At 44.5% G+C, this 22,701-nt stretch overlaps 2 protein-coding genes across 3 annotated transcripts; one reads left to right on the top strand and one right to left on the bottom strand.

Moving 5' to 3' along the window:
• Window positions 1-1,633: 1,633 nt before the first annotated feature.
• On the top strand, window positions 1,634-13,622 carry LOC114765906 (cleavage stimulation factor subunit 3). Of its 2 annotated transcripts, none has more exons than XM_028956433.1 (21): window positions 1,634-1,852; window positions 2,657-2,758; window positions 2,956-3,051; window positions 8,472-8,504; window positions 8,758-8,855; window positions 8,975-9,041; window positions 9,127-9,161; window positions 9,246-9,372; window positions 9,508-9,585; window positions 9,672-9,834; window positions 10,088-10,197; window positions 10,303-10,419; window positions 10,618-10,692; window positions 10,799-10,942; window positions 11,050-11,152; window positions 11,425-11,494; window positions 11,871-12,066; window positions 12,212-12,362; window positions 12,457-12,551; window positions 12,778-12,838; window positions 12,931-13,622. In XM_028956433.1, exons 1-21 carry the CDS (start codon window positions 1,826-1,828, stop codon window positions 13,128-13,130), a joined length of 2,148 nt encoding a protein of 715 aa, XP_028812266.1. In that variant the 5' UTR covers window positions 1,634-1,825; the 3' UTR covers window positions 13,131-13,622. The 2 variants fall into 2 exon arrangements, with proteins under 2 accessions (XP_028812266.1, XP_028812265.1); XM_028956432.1 differs by having other exon boundaries at window positions 12,928-13,622.
• Window positions 13,623-13,827: 205 nt separating this feature from the next.
• Window positions 13,828-20,060, bottom strand: LOC114765907 (DEP domain-containing protein 7-like). The gene is given in 10 exon segments (XM_028956434.1): window positions 13,828-14,290; window positions 14,459-14,537; window positions 14,736-14,861; window positions 14,956-15,098; window positions 15,603-15,823; window positions 17,183-17,253; window positions 17,255-17,376; window positions 17,843-17,973; window positions 18,414-18,846; window positions 19,758-20,060. Coding segments are annotated over 10 exon segments (1,557 nt in total). The 5' UTR covers window positions 19,774-20,060; the 3' UTR covers window positions 13,828-14,075.
• Between the last annotated feature and the right edge of the window lie 2,641 nt (window positions 20,061-22,701).

Here is a 22,701-nt window from a genome sequence, read left to right as displayed (position 1 = left end):
AAGTAAATGTTCCCTTTGATATTACTAATAATGTATGAGAATGTATGTAATATTTATTACCCCAAAAATGTAGGCAATAACAGGATAGACCCAAATAAAAGAAACTAACAGGTGTTTCCACCGTTTGCCACAATGGCAGCGACCCCTCTTGCTCCTCACTAGCCTGGTGATGTTGTTCCGAGGCAATGCGTTCCACTCTTCCACAAGTGCTACACGCAGTTCTGCCTGGTCACGTGGGGTGGGGTACACTCATTCAGTCTCTGCGTCAACTGGTCCCAGACGTGCTCTATGGGGTTCAGGTCAGGGGACATTGATGGCCGTACCATATGAGGCACTCCAACTTGCTGAAGTCGAGCTGTGACAATTCTGACGCGATGTGGTGGAGCATTATCATCCATGAACAGAAAGTTGGGGGTGTGCTGGCAGAACTGGGTGATGATTATGGTTCTATGATGTCTCTGAGATAAGAACGTGCAGTGACTGAGCCATGTACAATAACCAAATGCGCTGACTGGTGATGCTTGCCTGATGTTGCACCTCCTGGGGACCATGTTGACCTCAGCGTATCGCTCATCTCGCCTTCTCCAGCACTCACGCGGCACTGCTGCATTGTTCAGGTCACATGGTCTTGTGCCCACTGCAAACCTTCACGGCGGTGGTCTTGGTGTCAGTGGAGTCACTGAGTTAAAAGTCCCAGAGTGTTCAGGTGTCTTATGGCCTGTGGGATGAAGCTGTTGCAGAGTCTGGCAGTGAGGGCCTGAATGCTTTGGTACCTTTTTCCAGATGGCAGGAGGGTGAAGAGTGCAGCTGCACTCTGCTTAGTGCTGTCAGGTTCTCCTGCATGGGGTGGGAAATGTGGTCCAGCAGGGATGACAGATTAGCCACTATTCTCCTGTCACTCATCACCTCCGTTGTGTCCAGAGGACAGTGTAGAACAGAGCTGGCCATCCGGATCAGCCTAGTCAGCCTCTTTTTGCTCAGGGTCACAAAGGACTTCAAGAGTGGTCCCTTCACCCCAAAAGGCCTGAGTCTCCGCAGCAGGTAAAGCCTGTTCTGCCCTTTCCTGTAGAGGGCACTGGAGTTGTGAGTCCAGTCCAGTTTATTGGTACCAAGGTACCTGTAGCTCTCCACAGTCTCAGTATCCCACTGGTATCCCAAAATCCGGCAGCTGGGATTTTGGCAAACGTGCAATAGTTTTCAAATTCAAATTTCAAATTCAAATTCAAATTTTATTTGTCACATACACAGTCATACACGGTATGATGTGCAGTGAAATGCTTTCTGCAACTGCTACAGACCACAGTATTGCAAATGTTGGCAGTAAACAATGAACCAATATGCAAATATTCCAAACATAACCAAGTATTACACTTTTACGTCTTTAACATAAAATATGTGTAACTGGTAGGGTGAAGGTGTGCAAATGAGTTATAGTTTGTTCAGTTTCACCCATTCTTACTAACCACAGCCCCACCCCCATATATATGCTATATATATAATATTTTATTATATTTATAACACCTTGAAAAACGGCCATTGTTCAGGCAACTGCACAATGAAAGTAAAGGGCATCGAGTCTTCCAGGCCGGTAGGTGGCGCTGTGAAGAGATGTTTTAAAGCGCGGCGCAGCGGGTGGAAGCGGCAGCGCCGCCATTTTAGCAGCTTTAGCGGCAGCAGCAGGAACAGGAGCAGCAGCAGCGGCTCGTAGTTGTCGAGGCTCGGGAGGCGTGTTGGCCGCAGCCGTTGTTCTTCTGTCGCCGCCGACTGACATGCCGAGGGCGTAGTCTCGGCCCCCTCGTCGACGTCCCAGCCCTTCAGTGTAATCATGGCCGCGGAGGGAGCGCCCGACCAGGTGAGTTGGACGGAGCCGCCGTCGTGCGGCCCGCGGCGCGCAGTCAGGTCGCGTTGCGGCAGGGTGGCTCTTCGTCCCGAATTCGGCGTAATGTCGTTTTATTTATATGTATACGCCGTGCAACGTTTAGAAATACATTTTGGACGTAGTTTAACGCCCATCGTCTCGGTTTTAGACCTTGTTTTTTCGAAGCAAGCAGGTTGCTCGGCCGCATGACTAAGTTAATATTTCACAAAAAATTTTTTTAGCTTTCCAACGGTTATTGGTCCGATTTCGCCACAACGTCGTTCTGATAATAAATGTTAATTTGTGCCGCCCATTGTTGGTCGTTCCGGGTTTTAATTTACATTTATATTTAAGCCATTTGGCAGAGACTTGCAACGTGCTTCCATGTTAGTCAATGAAGTGATCCATTCTGCTTCACTAGGACCCCCAACTATGAATACAATCTAATGATTCACTCTGTTGCAGTTTCTATACATAAGTAAGACAATTACTGCTGCTGAACGAGCACAAAGCATAGTTTACAGCATTTATCAGACGCCCTTATCCAGAGTATCCAGTAGTTACAGGGACAGTCCCCCCTGGAGACACTCAGGGACACGATGGTAGGAAGTGGGGTTTGAACCTGGGTCTTCTGGTTCATAGGCGAGTGTGTTACCCGCTAGGCTACTACCTCCCTGGTACGATACATTAGTTGCAGCGTCGAAGCATCTGTATAAAATACGGTGGTGGGGATGATGTTGGTGAGTTGGATGCACTGAGGACTGACCCAGCGTGATGTTTATTTTTCTTATTTTGCAGGCTGCAGAGTACATCCCAGAAAAGGTGAAAAAGGCAGAGAAGAAGTTGGAAGAGAATCCGTATGACCTGGACGCATGGAGCATTCTGATACGAGAAGCACAGGTTTAGTGACGCAGGGTTGCATTCTTCTACACGGGGTAACCTGCCTGGGCCAAGGCGGGATGGAGGGTGGGGCGGGGGACGATTGGGCGGGGTGTCACCTGAAGTGAATCTCAATGCCTACTGCATTAAATCATTCTGAACTCACTCGTTTTTTTTTTAAAAATGTGTCTGTGTACATGCATTCTGCCTTTTTGTAGAACCAGCCTATAGACAAAGCAAGGAAGACCTATGAGCGCCTTGTCGCCCAGTTTCCCAGCTCTGGCAGATTCTGGAAGTTGTTCATAGAGGCTGAGGTGGTTTTTCTTTCTTTCGTTCATTTTACTGCATGGATGTGCATTACCCTAACAAGATCAACAACGAGAATTTCATTGGACCCGAACTGCCAAAAATAAACAGGGAGTCAGTTCCTAGAATCAGTTTTAGAATTAAATTTTTTCCCCTCCACGTCCGAAATCCCAGCTCTTCAGTTTTTCCGGGGTTTAAGTGCATATTGTTGCATGTTTGGTCTGCAACAGCATTAAAACTATTTTAATAGTATTGGAGTGCTTTAGCCTTTTATTCACTTGTCGTGTCAATTTATTGCCTCCTGTGTCATTTCTTTGAGGTCATTTTGTTCATAAACAATTGATGAAATTATATTTAACCTCTCTTGTTTCGAATCCTTGTGTTGTGTGTGTGTGTGTGTGGGTTTTTTGCACGCGAGAACACAATCACATTTGCTGCATTTATTTTTTTATTATTATTATTTTTTTACTTATTTTAACAAGTGGTTTTTAACCATCATGGACCTAAGAGTAAGGTAGCATATTCTGTTCTGAACTCATCTGGGTTATGCCTGTAATTCAATGGTTGTACACCGAATAACTTTGTAGTTTTGCTACAGCTATTTTGGTAAGTATCTGGTGCACTTTTGGTGTGAGAAGGGTTGGTCTGGGTACATTATCACTGGCACATCTTAACCACCCCACAATGAACTAGGGAAATGGTAGTATGGGCTTGGGGGAACGCTAAGTGTAATTCACAAGCACTGCTTACACGTTTCTTTCTCCCGCAAAATAATTTTCATTTTGCGCATGATTGTGTGTGAGTGAGGAACTCCAGGCAGGCTGGCGATGTGTTAGGTGTCTGCCCATTCCAGGTATTTACGTTGATATCAAGTACAGTTGGGGTGTGGGGATATTACATACACAAATAGGTTCATTATACTTTTGTTCCTGAATTTAATATATATATTTTTTGTTTCCTTTAAATCCCATGTGGCAGTAATTACTCACCATGCCAAGAATCCTCAACTGAAGTGTGCAGTGTACAGCTTTACCTGTAGTTGCTGCACTGAAATTATGATCTGCACGCTGTGGTTATGTGGTTACTTTTGGTTTACCTACAAGGTTGAGTTGTGACACGTTAAATACCATCATCTCTTGATGGTGTAACAGCGGGAAGTAGCCATAGCTCCATTTTGTGGTTTATTTTGATCAAGCTTTTGAAGCTGCCACAGGGTGAAGATTAGATCGGCCCATTATTTTACCTAAAATTTCCCCATAAATGTAGTGTTATGCTAATGACTGTACCTGAAATGTTTAATTACAAACAACTAATCCGTAACTTGGAAGTGTGTTTTCTTTTTTTTCTTTTTTTCCATTATGCTGTGGGAATAAAACGTATTAGTTATTGTACTAGTGTATATATAAAACGCTGCATTATAGTATAAATGACAAACAGTACTACATCTAAAAGTGATGCAACGCTTGTATGGATAGGTGCATCCTCGTGATGAGTTTAAGTGTAAAATTAGCATTGATAAGCCAACCCCACTTTTAATGCAATTCCACAACCTTCCACAGAGATGGGATCTAAATAAATGTAAGCCTTTGTAAACCTCTTCAGCTTCTTCATATCATTTAACAGGTCTGGAGATGGTGAATGTATGAAGAGTACACATTTTGTTCTAAAATATGATCTTTTTCAGCATTTTGTTAAGATGCACTGTTTTTGTGTCTAGTTTCTGCCCACTCAAGCTGGAAGACAGTCATGTGGTAGGAGAACCCCAGCTGTGAGTTAGAACCCCTTGACTTGTGCTTATTATGTGAATTAGAGGGTGCGTGTACTAATCTTCTCTCAACCCCCCGTAGTAAAGCTCTGCCCCTCAGTCTTGTGGATCAACATGGATTACACTTCTGTTTAGATGATTCTTTGGTTATGTCGTTGCTGTTTTCACGAAAAGTATGGACCTACCACACTGTCACAAGTACTATGACCTTTCCTTGGCAGTCTTCCCTCTGTTGATCCACACCCTCACTTTTCAGCAGTGTACTGCTTCTGAAACCTTTCAGCACTGACTCTTTGTTTGCCAGCTGTGCCAAGATACCCATGCCAGTCTCCCAACATATGCCACTTAATGTACGCCGAAATAATGTATGGGATTGCCAAGGAGGAAAAGTCGTTGATTCCTTCAAAGATTCAGTTGAATCGATCTGATTAATGTGGATTTGCCTGCTTCTCAGGCTGCAGGGACTGCTTTCATCACCCAGATTTGGCATGCAGCCTGCAAGTGTGGAGTAGCCCCCACTTATACCAGCTGGGAAGCCTGTAGGGAATTTTTTCGTTGGGCAACATCGTGGCGTTCATGGCCACAAACCTCTAAAAATAAAAGTTGAATCTGGATCCTGGCATTCTGAGTGTGGAGTTTGCACACTCTTTACGTTTGGCAATAGGCTTCTTCTGGGTTCTCCAGTTTCCTCCTGTCTGTCCAAAGGCATGCGCCTTAGGCATGCTCCACGGGGTGGTGCTGTCAAGTGTTTTCTAATGTGAGGTCAGCAGAGACTACAACCTCCACTCCTGTAGATGGCGCTGTACAGCTGGGTATTTTGGATTAATTCTCAGCATTTCAGGCAGTGAAATCGCAAAACATGGAAGACCGATAACAGCACCTCAGTTCTGTTTTTACCTTTCCGATGAACTGTAGAATATCGCAATATGTAAAATATCATGATATAATCATGTCATGCTCATGTATCGTGATGCGTATCGTGAGATCCTTGCCAATACACACCCCTACAATTTACAATTCACTCATTTTATTTGAAGTTTCAGATTCACTTTTGAGTTGGGAGTACACCGTGAGACTTTGCTGTCGCCAGGCACGCTTCTCTACTGAAATGTAGAGCATTGCACTCTGGGAGAGTCAGTGTTGCATTGCTTCAAAAAGTCTTCAACAGAGAATGACTGCCTTATCATTTTGACTCTTCTTGTCCCAGTGTAGGGTCTTATCGACTGATTTATGTCTGACTGCTACGATCAGTGGCAATATGGTGATGTGGAACATATACATACAGGAGTAGCTTGGCTTCCCGGTGTGTTTACTGGGTGTGGTAGTTTGACTTTCAGCAGTTAAAACGTACCGACCTTTCTGGTGAATGTTGATCTTGATTAAACTGTGTGGCACTGGTGATTCTCTTTCTTTGGACCGCTTTGCTTTTATTGTACCTTTTCACTACTTTCTACTACCACTTTACGCTTATTAAGACGTTACTTTTCACAAAAAGATTTAAATTGTCTCTTGGTGGTTTCCTGCCCTGTTTTTGTTCTTCGAGGACATTGGTTACCTTAAATATTTCCTACTCTGCGCACCATGACCGATCAATTGCAAGCCATGACATCAAAATCACATTATCAAAATGTGCAAATGGGAAGCATGGCAACTTGAACGCAAATCTGCCATTTTGTGTGGCCCCCATTTTCAGTTAGGATACTTTTTTCTAGTAGGCAGTCTCTTAGGTGGTTGATCTTTGATCTAGGGAGGACTGTTTACCAAAAGACCTTGCTATCTGGAACATATTATATGGCAGTAAGGGAGAATGGTCCTTAACTAATTGGAAAACACTTCAAATCCCCTTTCTTGGATGGGACCTTTTTGGACATTTCCCAGTGAAATCTCTACAACAACCAAAGCCATCGAGTTCTTAGTCACTAAGAGGATTTTCCTACTGCCACAGGGCATGTCTTGACGTTACCATGCAAAATTACGAAGACCGTGATATGGCCTCCACAGCCTCCAGAGAAGAGGGTGTATTGTATTGGAATTCCTCACTGCCCCTTCAACCAGACTATTCTCTTACTGCTCAGGGCAACAATCAGCAACTTGTCTCTCTTCACCTTACTGCTCTCATTGCACAATGGCAGTGGATTTAGCAAAAAAAATTTTTTTTACAATTGTATTTCACAAAGCTCGTAGATCTGTGTGTGCCTCACCTAATTTCACACGCTAACATACTCCAAATGAAGTATTTGGAGTGTGCCCAAGTGGCCATTCTGCATCCAAAAGAGAATCCCTTTCTTCGTTTAAAAGCATTTGATACCGTTCCCATTTTAATGTCCATGCCCATCTACAGCAGGCAATTTGCTGAAACTAGTGCAATGCCTTACATAACTCTTGATTTATTGTGATTTTTATTTTTTTTTGGTCACAAATAAAAGAAATGCTGAAAGCATTTTGGTTTATGATTGCATAATTTCATGTCTATGGTTTGGTTTGTAAAACAATAAACTTATTATTGTCCGAAGCGCTGTAGTTTGAATCATTGTTTCTCATGCTGTTGCTTCACATTTTAGAGCAAACCCCAGTTTTGTTGTGCAACCTCATAACCTTACTGCACTCCTGATTGTGTGGCTATGTATGCAGTTGGGCGAGGTGGTTGTGAAATTGATTTGTAAGGCATAACCTTATGCTAAAGTGGCAATTTCCGAGTAAAAGTAGGGTTTAAAACCACTGCGCTGGTAATTGGTTTTAAGTTGATATTGACAAGCTCAGTTCTGCGACCCGTGTTTCAAAGACACAACTTCATTTCAAGGCACAAACCGCGCTTTGCACTCCTGCATTTTTGTTTTGTGTAATTAAAAAAATTACGAAGACTGAGCAAGACATAATTTAGCAACTGGGCAAAAATAATGAACTAACTTCACTAACAAAGGACAGTAGTTCATTAAAGTCAACTGATCTCCAAAGACATTACGTATCAAAAAGATGGAATTCACTTAACATTTATGTTCCATAAAACCATAAAATGGGTTGGAAATTCTTATCTACACAGGAGTGGACACAATGTTATTAATTCTTTATTTGTTAAGGGATTGAGACTGTTCAAGGATAAAATCAGCTCATATGGCGATAAAGCATGTACATATGTGTATTACTGTCATGCAGCTGGCATAGTGTGTGCTGTGCACGAATTTCAACTAACGTGTCCATGCACAACTTTGAAAAGTAAAATTTCCTTTAGCCGGCTGCTTGGAATCACTTCACTAATCATTGTGGCACACAGAAGGCATCACAATTCGCAATATAAAATTACTTTGGAAGGGCCAGCAACATTTAAAAAAAAAAAAAAAAATTTTGGACTTTTTCATTGAGCTAATTGTTCAGGACGTTCCTCATAAATAACTCTTTACAGCTGGGATGTCAGGAAAGACTTAAATGAATCACTTACTTACAAATATTAAATAATGGCTAACCCCTAAACCAAAAAAACCCAAAACCCTGCAGAATAATATGGAAAGCTTGTAAAGGTTTGGGTGAACTTCTCTTTGTTGATCTGTTTGGGTGGTGCAATGTTGAGTGTTGTTGAGCATGCATTTTGATAAAAGAAATAAAACAAAAACAATTGTTTGCCTGCACAATTTTAACCAAACAAGTATATTTGCAATTTGTTCGCAGATCAAGGCAAAAAACTATGACAAGGTTGAGAAGGTGAGTTGCTTCTACATATTGGTGAATCTGGAACCTTCTGCCCCTTTTTCACGCAGCTGAAGGACTGTAGATACAGTTGCCAATAATACTTCAATGGTGGAAATAAGATAGAGAATGTTATCATTTTACAAACGTAGTTCTTTAAAATAACACTGTATACGCACTTAATACTTTATTGCGCTGCTACTTCATTAATATCTGCATGAGATGTGTAGAAAATGCCACCTTTTCCTTCTGTTTTCTTCCAACCTAGTTATTTCAAAGGTGCCTGATGAAAGTGCTGCACATTGACCTGTGGAAGTGCTATCTGTCTTATGTCCGAGAAACCAAAGGAAAGCTGCCCAGTTACAAGTGTGTTTAAAATTCATCGTGCACGCCATTTTTTCAAAATGATTATTCTTTTTTTTTTTTTTTTTTTTTTTCCGAAATCGAACAAAACGGTTGTGTAATAACTCTTTGTTGATCCCCAGAGAAAAAATGGCTCAGGCCTATGATTTTGCTCTGGACAAGATTGGAATGGAGATCATGTCTTATCAGGTAAAACGAAAAAAGTGAGGTTCTTCCCTGCATCTAAGTATGTGATGAATTAAGCACCCTCACTCACCGTGTCCCGCTTCCTCAGATCTGGGTGGACTACATCAACTTCTTGAAAGGAGTGTGAGTGTCTGCATATCCACGTTTCAACGCGAAAGCTGTTTTCATGCATCGTGGTGTGCTGATCGTTTCTGTTCTCTCCCGCAGCGAGGCTGTGGGCTCGTACGCGGAGAACCAGAGGATCACAGCGGTGCGGCGGGTTTACCAGAGAGGCTGCGTTAACCCGATGATCAACATCGAACAGCTCTGGAGGGACTACAGTAAATATGAAGAGGTGCGACAACTTTGGCTGAAGTGTTTTACAGCTTTGATCAACATTTTTGATGAAACTGTGCTAGGAAACCCAGAACTAAAGAAATTATGAAATCCATATATATATTTTTTTTTAATGACTTGTTGAACTCTTCAGGGGATCAATGTGCATCTGGCCAAAAAGATGATTGAGGATCGAAGCAGGGACTATATGAATGCCAGGAGAGTGGCGAAGGTCTGTGCTTTGGTCCCGTTAAACACCATATGACAGAAATACAATGAAAGAATGCATATTCATTCTGCGTGACTGTGCGTTTGTAGGAGTACGAGACTGTGATGAAGGGCCTGGATAGGAACGCTCCCTCGGTGCCTCCCCAGAACTCCCCTCAGGAGGCGCAGCAGGTGGAGATGTGGAAGAAGTACATTCAGTGGGAGAAGAGCAACCCGCTACGCACAGAGGACCAGACCCTCATCACCAAGAGAGGTCCGGCAACCTTGATTAAAATGTCATCTTTGCTGTAGTTCACGCTCTAATGTGGCGTGGGATTCCGTTCACTAATCACCGGGCCAGTTCCAGTGAAGAAATGGCCCGCTAGGGCCTCCACTGCTTAGATCAACTTTATCTGCTAATTAAAGTCTTTTATTTATTATTGTAATAAATAAAATGACAATATAAAATATTGTATATTATTGTATAGAATCTATTATCTAATACTGACCGTGCTTTTTTCCAACAGTAATGTTTGCCTATGAACAGTGCCTACTGGTGCTGGGGCATCACCCTGACGTGTGGTACGAAGCTGCTCAGTACCTGGAGCAGTCCAGCAAGCTGCTGGCTGAGAAGGGGGTGAGTGTGTGCATTGGGCAGTGGGTCAGAATATAAAAAAAAAAAAAAAAGTCATGTCGCATTTAAATGTCCATTATGACATCAGACATTGTCTGTCTTATTCAGGATATGAACAATGCCAAGCTGTTCAGTGATGAGGCAGCTAACATCTATGAGCGGGCCATAGGCACCTTGCTGAAGAAGAACATGCTGCTGTACTTCTCATTTGCAGACTATGAGGAGGTGAGCTTTCATATAACCGTACTGGATGGATGCATCCTGAGGCTTATTAGATGTAGCTAAAAAAATAACAACTTGTCAAAATCTGATTATTGTTTGTAAGTTCAGTTTCAGAAGGAAGCTAAGATAGAGGGTGTCTTTTCTGTCTGGTATGCCAAAGTGTATTGTTGGTTTTTGATTGGTTTCCCATTCATGGTGCAGAGCCGAATGAAGTATGAGAAGGTCCACAGCATTTATAATAGACTTCTTGCCATTGAAGACATTGATCCAACTCTGGTAGGTTTCTAGAGTATTCTGGCATATTGAAATGTTATTCATAATATGTATCATGTGCACATAAACTGAAACGACCGTAACCGCATGCTTGTTTCTCACCATTCAGGTCTACATCCAGTACATGAAGTTCGCCCGGAGGGCAGAAGGCATTAAGGCGGGCCGCACAATTTTCAAGAAAGCTAGAGAAGATGCCCGCACCCGGCACCACGTCTATGTCACCGCCGCCTTGATGGAGTACTACTGCAGCAAGGTGACATGCAGCCGTTCTGTTCTATTAATATAGTGTGCTGTACAAGGAGTATTGGGATGTGAGTGTGATGGAACCTGCTGAAACCACTTTCTTGTGTTTCTCTGCAGGATAAATCTGTGGCCTTCAAGATATTCGAGCTTGGCTTGAAGAAATATGGAGACATACCCGAATACATCCTTGCGTACATCGATTACCTCTCTCATCTCAATGGTGAGCTTTGTGTGTCTAATTTAGTTGTCCATTGTAAAAGTGAAGAATATCTTCACTTGTTAAAGCCACCATCATGTTTTCATGCCCTGCACTTTGACTACCATCCAGCATGTTCTCCAGATCTGCACTTCCTTCTGAGCAAATCCGTTCGAGGGCCGTTTGTGTGGTCGCTAGGTCATTACGTTGCTATTTGGAGTGCTGGCGATCTGTCGTCAGAGTGCTTGGTAAATGCGTTACTGATTTATATGCCTTCTATCCCCGCTCCATTACAGAGGACAACAACACAAGAGTGCTGTTTGAACGGGTTCTCACTTCGGGCAGCCTATCACCTGAGAAATCTGGGTTGGTCAATTTTCTGTCTCCGTTCGGTGATTGCGTAAAACAAATGCGTGATTCATGTTCCGGGAGTTAAATATGACTGAGCCATGCACTGGGGCAATTCAAACCACAGTAGCCCTTGATGGTCTGGCCGGTCTGTTAATAGATTGAATAGAAACTGAATTTGAAAAGGGAGGAAGTGTTCTTTGTGGAAATAAAAATAGAACAAATCTAGATCTGTAAGAATGCATATGATTCAAATACAGACAGACAGACAGATGGATATAGAGAGTGATGTGTATACTTCATCGTGAAAGTAGCTCACAGACATGCAGTTTGACATGCTCCGCTCTAACGAGTCATTTCTGCAACATTTCTCAACCGGTTGTTCCACCATCAGCGAGATCTGGGCCCGTTTCCTCGCCTTTGAGAGCAATATTGGCGACTTGGCTAGTATTCTGAAGGTGGAGAGGAGGAGGTTTGCCGCTTTCAAGGACGAGTATGAGGGCAAGGAGACTGCTCTGCTGGTGGACCGCTACAAGTTCATGGACCTGTACCCATGCTCCCCCAGCGAGCTCAAAGCTCTGGGCTACAAGGTGAGAATCAGGTCTTGACCTCTTGTGGGGTCAGATTTATTCATGGTTTGACTCACTGGCTTTGGTTGTGGGTGCTGTGCATTGTGTTCTTAATTTTTGTATTTTTTTTTTTTAATGATTTTTGTATTTTTTTTTTTTGTCCCAGGATGCATCTCGTGCCAAACTGAATGCTCTGATTCCTGAGGCAGTGGTCACGCCCACTGTCCCCATACTGAAGGACGAAGTTGACCGAAAGCCCGAATACCCCAAACCCGACACTAATCAAATGATCCCCTTTCAACCCCGCCATCTGGCCCGTGAGTTTAAACCGGCTTGCCGATTTTCAGGAAGTAATAAATGTCATGCAATAACAAAAATGTATGCTAATATCATTCCCCTCACTCTCATTAGCTCCAGGACTGCACCCTGTTCCAGGCGGAGTGTTCCCTGTGCCGCCGGCTGCTGTTGTTCTTATGAAGCTGCTGCCTCCGCCCACCTGCTTCATGGTCCGTATGCACCAAATTGCCATCCTATTCCTAACAGTGTGTGTGTGTGTGTGTGTGTGTGTGTGTGTGGGGTGAAGCATGTTTCACTTCAGCCATCCTCCCTCCACACAACACGTGTAGTTTATGGCCTGATTCCACTGAATTAAGAATTCATTATCTTATAATTCAAGCACAGAGCATGGCAAATATTTTTTGACTCTTGCTTTGTATTTTCATGGCCCTGCAGGGTCCCTTTGTTCAGGTGGATGAGGTGATGGAGGCGTTTAGGAGATGCACACTTCCAGAAAGTATGTGGTTTTATGTTCCATCAATGTTTAATTCTACTGCCTCCTTAACCTGCCTTTCCAAACTCAAAATGTTCCCCGTTTCCTCTTAGCAGTTGATGCTGCTGTGGAACTCATCACTGGCAGGCAGCCGGAGATGGCAATGGAGGGCAACGGCCCGCTGGAGAACCACACAGTAGCCACCAAATCCCTGAAGAGGCCCAACGCTGACTCTGATGAAGAGGAGGACAAGGGAGCCGTGGCCCCGCCAGTGCACGACATCTACCGGGCACGTCAGCAGAAGAGGATCCGGTGAACAGGCCAGATCATGCTCGCAAAAACCAACAGAAACCCTCGCGCCCTTATTGCTGTTGACCCCGAGCGAATGGGAGGACATTAACGCTCAAACGCCCCTTTCATACACTGTAACAGGTTTACAATGCTAGCCTTGCCCCCAAAACAAGTGGATTTTCTGTGAAACGGTGCACCTCCCCTTGTACACAACTGGACCGTCACAGCCAGGAACGAATGTTCTTCCTTATTTGAAGTCTTGGAAATCTTGTAAGCAGATTCTTTTTAAAAAAAACAGAATTGATTGAGGCCGTTTTTTTGTGGATTCATGTCTCATTTTTTTTTTTCCTTCCTGGAGTTTCTCTTTTCCTTTTTTAACAGTTTTATTTTTAAAAACTGAGTGGCTTAAACTGTACAAAGTTTTTAATCTTGAACCTTGATTTGACAATTCCATATTTGCCTGTGCATTACTGGTATTTGTCATTCTGTTTTGTAGTCAAATGGAGATTACACATTTCCCTCCAATAAAACCCTAAAAAATGGACTATTTATTACCTGCTGTTTTTTCAGCATGGGTTTCCTAGTAGTACCACTAGGAGGCTCTAAAGAGCTACACACATACAAACTAAGAGTTAATGTCAATATAATCTGCCTTGTTCAGTCTGCATGCATACCATTACATTTACATATTAATCGTTTAAAGAGTTATCTATAGCACATTGTAATCAGAAAAAAAAGCTTTATTTGACCTTTATGATCAACCCCCTCTGACTATCAGTAAAAGTCAGAGAGAGAAAATGGGATGAAGCGCTTGCAGATATTTACTGCTGAATCCAGGCTTTAACCAACATTGAATTCATTCCACACAATTGGAAAAAAAAGTTAATATTCAATTCCATGTTTTGCACATGAAAAATTAATTTACATTGCTTTTTACAGTATGTACATTGGTTAATAAATATCTTTCTGTCTACACATCAACACTTGCTATTCGGGTTCCAAAATACTGCACAAAGATTTCTGGGTGGCCTTTGTAGAATTGTCCAAGCAGCCGCTTCTTTTCTTTAACTGAGAGCTTGGCGTTCTCGTGAATGGTCTTCAGTAACGCCCACAGCTCCTCTTTCGTGGTCTCTTGAACCGTTTCTGTGTACGCCTGACCTGAGATTCGCTGGCAGAAGGTTGTACCTAAAAGCAAGAGAAAGAATGTCACTCTTGAAAGGATACTGTTTCATATGAAACCTGTTAGAGACCTGTTTTTATTGTCTCCATTCGACTATCATACATACAATGTTCAATTGTTCTTGGAAACGATTTTTTTTTTTTTTTGTGGTAAGTAGTGAAGCACTTTTCTACCTGTTACAGAGTTGGGATCTTTTCCTTTGATAATGCTGGCCAGCTTTTCACTAACAAGCCTGTGTAATGATCCAGGGATCTGTTAAAAAAAAAAAGAACTGATAATCTATGATTCAACAACAATTCCATATCTGGACAGAAATGTGAACTACATACAAGGGTGCCAGCAAAGGGAAACAATGCTGTGTATAAGAATAAGAATTCATTTTCAGGCAGACAGAGTGAGTATTGTGTGTGAAGGGACTGATGTGGTCATGCAATGGAAAGCAGGGCACACCTTAAAAGCATCACTGTGGTTGTCCATCAAGAAAAGCACCATGAGGTCCACCTTTCCCTTGGCAAGCCGTGCGCTGTACACAATTGCGCTGGAGAACGCCCTCTTCACAGCCATCCTGTTCTCAATCTGAAGTAAACGGCAGCACACGGGACACAGAGCACGACTGAAACGACTCCTCCTTCAAACAGACTGCGTGGGTCCAAAGGCAGACTCCGCTCACCTCCTTGTGAACTCTGACCTCCTGCGGGTCAGCGGCGGTGGCCATGAAGCGCAGCAGCCTTCGCAGCTCCTCCCTGCTGCGGGAGTCCTGCAGCTTGAGACACAGCTGTAGCGCCTCGAGAGCCTGCTCCCGCTTCCCGTTCACTGCAGAGCGTTAAACACACGATGCAGCATGGGCACCACGGGCACTTACACACTCACAATACTACAGCAAACACCAATCTAGGACTCTCGATGCGAGAATATGGCTACATAACATGGAACAGAATAGCTCAATGGCTGGGATGTCCAAATATCACCAAATGTTTGGTGATGAAGGGAGTTCAGAGCGGCCAACTGAACAAATGTCACAATGGCTGATCAAACTTGCTTTGTTTAGTTGGCTAATGTCTGGTGCTCCCATTGGAGCTGTGATGCATCTTCCCAGTGACGTTTGGACCATGCAATGACATGCTAACTGTGGGTCAGGCTTGGTGAAATTCTAAAACGGTTCATTCTAACAAATGGTTCTCAAATCAGTCAAGTCTTACAACACCAGCAGGTGGCGCTATCTAAAAATGTTCAGTTCAGTGTACTTCATTCCTGAATCACGTAACTCAGCAACATTGGTAAAGCCACTTCCCACCCCTGACGGCCCGTGACTCTTACCCAGCAGCTCAGAAATGCCACTGTGGATGTCAAAGACGTGGTTGCTGAGCAGAGGCGGGTGCTGCGGCTCCCCGTAGTGCTGCGCCAACACGCCGTAGATCAAGCGCTTGCATTGGTCGCTCTCATCTGAGCATTTCGGCAGCCCTCGGCTCACATCCACTACAAGCTGGTCAGGGAGGAACTCCAGGCAATCGACCGCAGCCGAAAGCCAGTTATCCGCCCTGTAAAAAAAAAAATAAGACACAATAACAGTGAAATGATTTTGAAACACAGCAGCACAATGAAATGTGTCCTCTGCATTTAACCCATCACCCTTGGTGAGCAGTGGGCAGCCATGACAGGCACCCAGGGAGTAGTGTGTGGGGACAGTGCTTTGCTCAGTGGCACCTCGGCGGCTTGGGATTAGAACCGGCAACATTCTGATTACGAGGCCGCTTCCTTAACCGCCAGGCCACCACTGCTGCCACTACCACTTAGGCTCCCACTAACACACTGAACACTGTACGAGAGACACAAAACAGATACAAAATGTGTGCAAAGGAGCAAGAGGAGAATTAGGTCAGATTAGATCCATTAGATCCACCTCTGCATGACTGATCAGTCTTTATGGCCAGATGGCGTCCACCATGTGTAACATTGGCGTGACACTGGCCTAGTGGTTAAGGAAGCGGCCCTGTAATCAGAAGGTTGCCGGTTCGAATCCTGAGCTGAGGTGCCACTGAGCAAAGCACCATCCCCACACACTGCTCCCCGGGCACCTGTCATGGCCGCCCACTGCTCACTCATTTATATTTACATTTATAGCATTTATCAGACGTCCTTATCCAGAGCGACTTACAATCAGTAGTTAAAGGGACAGTCCCCCCTGGAGACACTTAGGGTTAAGTGTCTTGCTCAGGGACACAATGGTAGTAAGTGGGATTTGAAGTGGGACTCTGCAGTCTTCTGGTTCATAGGCAAGTGTCTTACCCACTAGGCTACTTCCACTCAGGGTGATGGGTTAAATGAAGAGGACACAATTCACTGTGTGCACCATGTGCTGTGCTGCTGTGTATCACAATGACAATCACTTCACTTTCACTCCCGTCCAGCATGCCAAAAGTGGTGTTCCCATGATTTTCTTCTTTGAAAATACTGACATAGTGCCAGATATTTCCTAATCTGTCCACAGACATCTTTACATTTCAAAGCTGAATTGGCATAATATGGCATAATAAAACAAATTATTGTGGGACATATTTTATCATATTTCATAAAACAGGCTAATTACTGAGTAACAATATGAGATTTTTTTAAAATGTGTTTTGTGTAACTTTTACATTTGGCAGAAGCCCAGGGTTTTTGTTTACGTTTCTGGGAATTATTTTATGGAATTTACCAGTTATGCTAAAAGTTACTGATTTTATGGAGGGCTGTTCTGGGGTATAGGGCAGGTTTGAGGTTTTGACGAAGAGTGCAGCCCTTTATTTGGAAGAATTCCGAAGAATGACAAAAATGTAATCCCTGTCTTATTATCTGTAGACTGTAAATTTTGAAACCCAAAACACCCCGTCCCTGAGGCCAAAGACGGGCCCACTCACTGGGCTTCACCGAAGGCTTTGAGGATCTCGCGATCCACGTAGCTGCTGGTATAGAGCAGGTCGGGGTCGCTGTCCATGCCGTGCAGGGGGGGGCCGGGGACTCTCCTTGCCATCCAGCAGGCTCTCCAGCAGGGGGAGCTCTATCAGCTGCAGCAGCCTCAGCACCGTCTGCTGCCGCCACACCTCGTCCACCACTGCACATCATAAGAACGTGAATCATTTTTCATTTCATGATCACCAACGATGACAATGTCGAACTATAATGACAACGGTAAGTAGTAGTACAGGGTGGGCCATTTATATGGATACACCTTAATAAAATGGGAATGGTTGGTGACATTGAACACATTTTATAAGTGGTCAGAAACTTGTAAATAACTCACGAAAGAATAAAGTTACGTTAAAACCAAGCACACCATTGTTTTTCTTGTGAAATTACCAATAAATTTGATGTGTCACATGACCCTCTTCCTATTGAAAAAACAAAAGTTGGATCCAAGATGACCGACTTGAAAATGGCCACTATGGTCACCACCCATCTTGAAAAGTTTGCCCCCTCACATATACTAATGTGCCACATACAGGACGTTTATATATCCATATAAATGGCCCACCCTGTAGAACGATAATTACTATAAAAATATCGTCAACAGTACTCACATTCCTGTGATAAGCCCAAGTTCATCATCTGAGGTGTAATCGTTGAATTCAAGTTCACATTTCCCAGGACGTCCTCTAAAGACTTGTCTGTCTTGACAGGCGAATCGGCTGAATACACTTTGTCATCGGACCTAGAGGTTCACGCGCAAAAAAAAGGACGTTTACTGCAGCTTCGCTGTGAAATTCGTACGTATTGAAATGTGTGAATCACAGATAAAGCCAAGTCGTTTAATAACACACTCAGTTCCTGGTGTCAGGTCGAACCTGGCAGCCGGCATAGCATTCATACCACGACGAGCACTCCGCAGTACCCATCGGTACGAATAAATGAGACTTAAAAATATTAAAATGCCCAAGCCATCAAGGGTTTCTGGAGACGAGTCCTCACAATGTAGCTTTAACCTCTACGAAAGTGCGCAGAACCATATTTCCTATTTTTCTATACAGGACGTCCGCAGAGTGGTGTGTGTCGTGTTGGACTGCTGTGGAAGAGTCCACGCAGAGATTGTCCCATGTTTATAAGAACAGGCCCGAGCTGGAGGTGGGATGACGTTCGAATTGCGGCCCGTACCTCGTCTGTGAGGGACTGTCGCCGTTCCCTTCGCTGGTGGAGGTGTGGTATCCGTTGTCCAGGCCGTCGGGGTTCGCCGTGCCGCGCTTCTGCGCGTCCAAAAACCTGTAGAGGCTGCAGCTGCTGTCCTCGAACGTCGCGCGCTTCTTCTCCTTCCCGAAGACGTTGGTGCCGACGGCCTCGAACACCCGCGAGTCCATCAGGGCCTGGCACAGGCGCGCCGCCTTGGCGCGGGGGACCTCGGCGTCGCCGCAGAACTTGCTCTGGATGATGTGGGCCAGCACCGCGTCCACGGCCTCGGAGCCCAGGAAGCAGTCATGGTAGGACTTCAGGTTGTGCCTGCGCCTCTTCACCTCCACCCGCGCGTGAAGGTTGGTGATGATGCTGCTCCAGATGTAGGTGGCCCGGAATGGTTTTCCAGCCATCTTGTGATCTGTTCCGCGAGTAACGAACAGCAATAAAGAAATAAAAAAATAAAAAAAATGATTAACAGCAATATCAGATGATATCTTGAACTTTTTTTTTTTTGGTGGAACGGGAAAACTTCTACAACCGCACCGGCCACTTTGGTTCGGACGAAAGGAGGAAACTGATGTGATAAAAAGGCCCGCAGAGCAAATGTTAGCACAGTCATTAGGCGACGATTTACAGCAGCAATACCGACCCTACAATCCAGGTTTGGGAAGGGGAGTCAGGGGAAGGATTTTTTTTTTTTTTTGTCCCTTGACAGAACATGTCCTGGCGTCCCTGAAGACGATGTCTTTGCAACGAAACGAGGCATTCGCCCCAGGGAAGAACTTCTTAATGCAAAAAAAATATATATCTTTTAAGTCGATTCGTGTACCCCGCGGAGCGGAATGGACCCAGAGTTTCAGCTTTAAACCAATTAAGGGACCATCTGCCTTTTTTTTTTTCTTTTTTACAAAACTGATGTCGCCGAGAGCGACGGACGAGGGGACAGCATTTCGCGTGTAAATATCCGCAGTGGGAGCTCATTAGCAGACAGAATCGGGGCGTTTCGTGCACAGACAGGTTCGGCAGATTCACCCCACCCGTCCCGTCCCGTCCCGTCCCGTCCCGTGGTAATATACCGCCAAAACCAACACGTTACACACGAGCGAAAAAAGAAAAAGCCAACAATAAAACAATATGGTAGAAGACCCAGGTTCGAACCCCACTTACTCCCATCGCGTCACCTGAGCGATGACACTTAAGACACTTAACCCTGTCCCTGTCACTACTGGATCAATGCCGTAAATCTAACGTATATGAATTAAGATTACTTGACTCAAGACGACTTTGGTATAAGCAAAAAAGGTAAAAAGAAGAGCGCGCCCTGCGTACCTGGCGGTCGGTGCATCGCGTCGACGCGCGCGCGCGCGCGAGCGGTCGTGGAGGTGAAGCGGGGCGCGCGATTCCGTCGGAGAGAGAGAGGGAGAGAGGCGTGACGTCAGAGAGAGAGAGAGAGAGAGGCGTGACGTCAGAGAGAAAGAGAGCGAGAGAGGGGGGGACACGCCCCGCCCACATTAGCATGACAAACCAGGGGCGTGAGGGACTGAAACTTGTGGGGACACAAGATGGGGACAAATGTGGCATTCATTCATTCATTCACATTTTAATTTTAATACTTACACGGATACACGGATATCCAATTTTGACACACCTAGTCATTTGTTGGCCTTGTATTTTTTACATTATGAAAAAAAGACAAGGGACCATGAAATAACACACCTGAGGTTATGCTACAAATAAAACATGTAGCAAAGAAAGCATGTTCAAAAGTTGGACATCTGAGTCTTTTGCGGTGATTAAGTGAGACAGCGGTTTATGCTGAACAATTTCTTATCAATCGCTCCATCGCGAAGGTAAAAAGAGGCGACTCTGAAAAAACGGATTCCTCCAACACGCTTCATATATATTTTTCAATACAGACATTAGGCCTATGAAGATTCCAGGCACCCATTACAGAGCCATTTCTCTAACCTCTGTCTCTCTTTCCCTGCGTGCCTCTCCTTATCAAGCATAAAACACTGATAGCAGAAACGCTGATATGGACCATTGTGTTCCGGGGACATTTAAAGCAGGTCGTTTGGCGTGTTTGCATGTTTCAAAATCGGAGCATTAAATCCCTACGTGTGTGCTGGCTGCATGGTGTTGTGAGTGGATTTTTGCAGGCTATATGTTGTTCATCATCATCATCCAAATACATCATCACAAATTGTTCCTGGCGTTCAACAGGCTCAACCACTCAAAACACTCACTGGTACAAGTATCCATACATTGAACATGTTTGTGGAGCGTTATGGCTTAAAGTTACGGTTGATGATATCCTGGAAGATGCCGATATACAATTTATACTGAGATGACAGTTTGCAAGACTAAAATAGACAATACGCCGGGTCAATACACTTTAGCAAACCAGTTGTAACATCAACAAGACTATTGAAAATTTACCGTCTTATATCATTTATCTTTACACTGAGTAACCATCATCCTTTCAAATTATGTTATTTGTGGGGGCAGAGGGGCAGTGGTCTAGCGGTTAAGGAAGCGGGTCCGAAATCAGGAGGTCACCGGTTTGAATCCCAATCCGCCAAGGTGCCACTGAGGTGCCACTGAGCAAAGCACCGTCCCCACACACTGCTCCCCGGGCGCCTGTCATGGCTGCCCACTGCTCACCAAGGGTGATGGTTAAAAGCAGAGGACACATTTCGTTGTGTTACCCTGTGCTGTGCTGCAGTGTTTCATAATGACAATCGCTTCACTTTCACTTACATTGTGGTTGTTGGGTTGTCTTTGTACCCCAAGAGGGAATTTAGGCTCATTAAAAAAGTAAACACTTAATAATGAACATTTTGGCACGGAAGTTGGTCTAGAGCAAATTTTTATGCCGTAAAAATTATATATATATATTGATTTATTTTAAATTCTCAGTAGGTCAAAAAGCAGCCAAAGGTGTAGTCATGTTCAGAGTCTAAACCAGCCAGACAATTGGTGATGAGATACTAAACAAAGGAACTCATATATTATGCGCAATTAGAGCAATGTGTTATAATATCAGCCTGTGATGTCACTGGTTAAAATTTCAGGTGTTAGTTGGAACATGAGCTCGACTCACCCCATCTCAGTGTCTCTCGGGTCAGTGTCTCAGGTTCCAGCCTACCTGCGCAACACTTTCCGGATGGAGCCGGAATGAGCGCGACGAGACTTTCGGCAAGAGTGACAGTGCACGCGCTCAACCTGTTCTGCCACTTTCTTGTGGTCGTTTCGGCTATAAGGAATAGGGGTGTTTCGTAAAAGCAGCCTAGTGTCATGCGCACAGAGATGGGTTTTTTTTTTTGCTGTTAATACCAAAGCCCTACGTGAGAGCCTGCGGGCAAGGTCAAAGCAGTGTTTACTCTACGTTTATTCCTCTATCCCTAGAAAAAAGCACCACATTGATTTCCTGGCACGGCTTATCAGCGTCAAGCGTGGTTGCTCAGAGGGAACAATGGGGCATTAAAATGATCTTTTCATGTTCTTTTGACGAACCAGATTGTGAACTGTTCCCCAATAGGACTTGATCTGTGAGTGTAAAAAAAAAAAAAAAAGTTGGATTGCAATGAAACATGAACAAAAAGTACCAAAAAAATCCTTTTGGGCCTGCAAAAGGAGCCCTGTAAACCCCCAAGGAGACCTTTTCACTGCCGGCGTGCCAATTGTCAGGGAAGCGTGGGCCTATGAGGCCTATGGGCCCCCCCACCCGGGCAGCAAGGCGGCACATGACTTCACCAAATCTCAAAGGGCCTTCTCACTGCAACGCCCACTTACGGCGACCAGCTATGCATATTATCAATATTCATACAGCTTGTTCCCGACGGCCGACATCTGCGTTGAGCAAACATCCAGCTCTCCCGGCAATGCGCACAGCGGAATCTGGTCCGCCCAGGAGAGAGGACAGTGCTCTTTTATATCAAGGGTACACACAAGACAGATGTGCCTCTGTTCCGGGCGGCAGAAAAGTTCCCGGCATTGTCGTCTGCGCCAATCATATTTTATTCAACAGCCCGCCGACTCTTTCGGACTGCAGAGAACACGGCCTTTGGCTTCTGTACCCTGAACAGTCCGTCATTGAGATGGTTGTGCTGGCTTGGCCGGCTGCATTGTGTAAAACGGCGGGACGGCGCATCCGCAGGCATGAGACAAAAATGCAGGACCAACAGAATAAAAGCAGATGTAGACTGGTTTTTAGGGCAGAGGTAACATGCTGTGAGGGCATCATCCTGGTCACCAAACAGGAAGCTGAAGA

Source organism: Denticeps clupeoides, chromosome 16 (assembly GCF_900700375.1).
Source record: "Denticeps clupeoides chromosome 16, fDenClu1.1, whole genome shotgun sequence".
Taxonomy (NCBI): Eukaryota; Metazoa; Chordata; class Actinopteri; order Clupeiformes; family Denticipitidae; genus Denticeps; species Denticeps clupeoides.
This window is presented reverse-complemented; position numbering and strand designations above follow the sequence as displayed.

Coding starts and splice junctions, on each gene's coding strand:
- LOC114765906 (XM_028956432.1), top strand. CDS start 1,826: ATGGCCGCGGAGGGAGCGCCCGACCAG. Junction 9,835..10,087: donor GACCCTCATCACCAAGAGAG/GTCCGGCAACCT, acceptor TTTTTCCAACAG/TAATGTTTGCCTATGAACAG. Junction 10,693..10,798: donor AAGACATTGATCCAACTCTG/GTAGGTTTCTAG, acceptor CTCACCATTCAG/GTCTACATCCAGTACATGAA.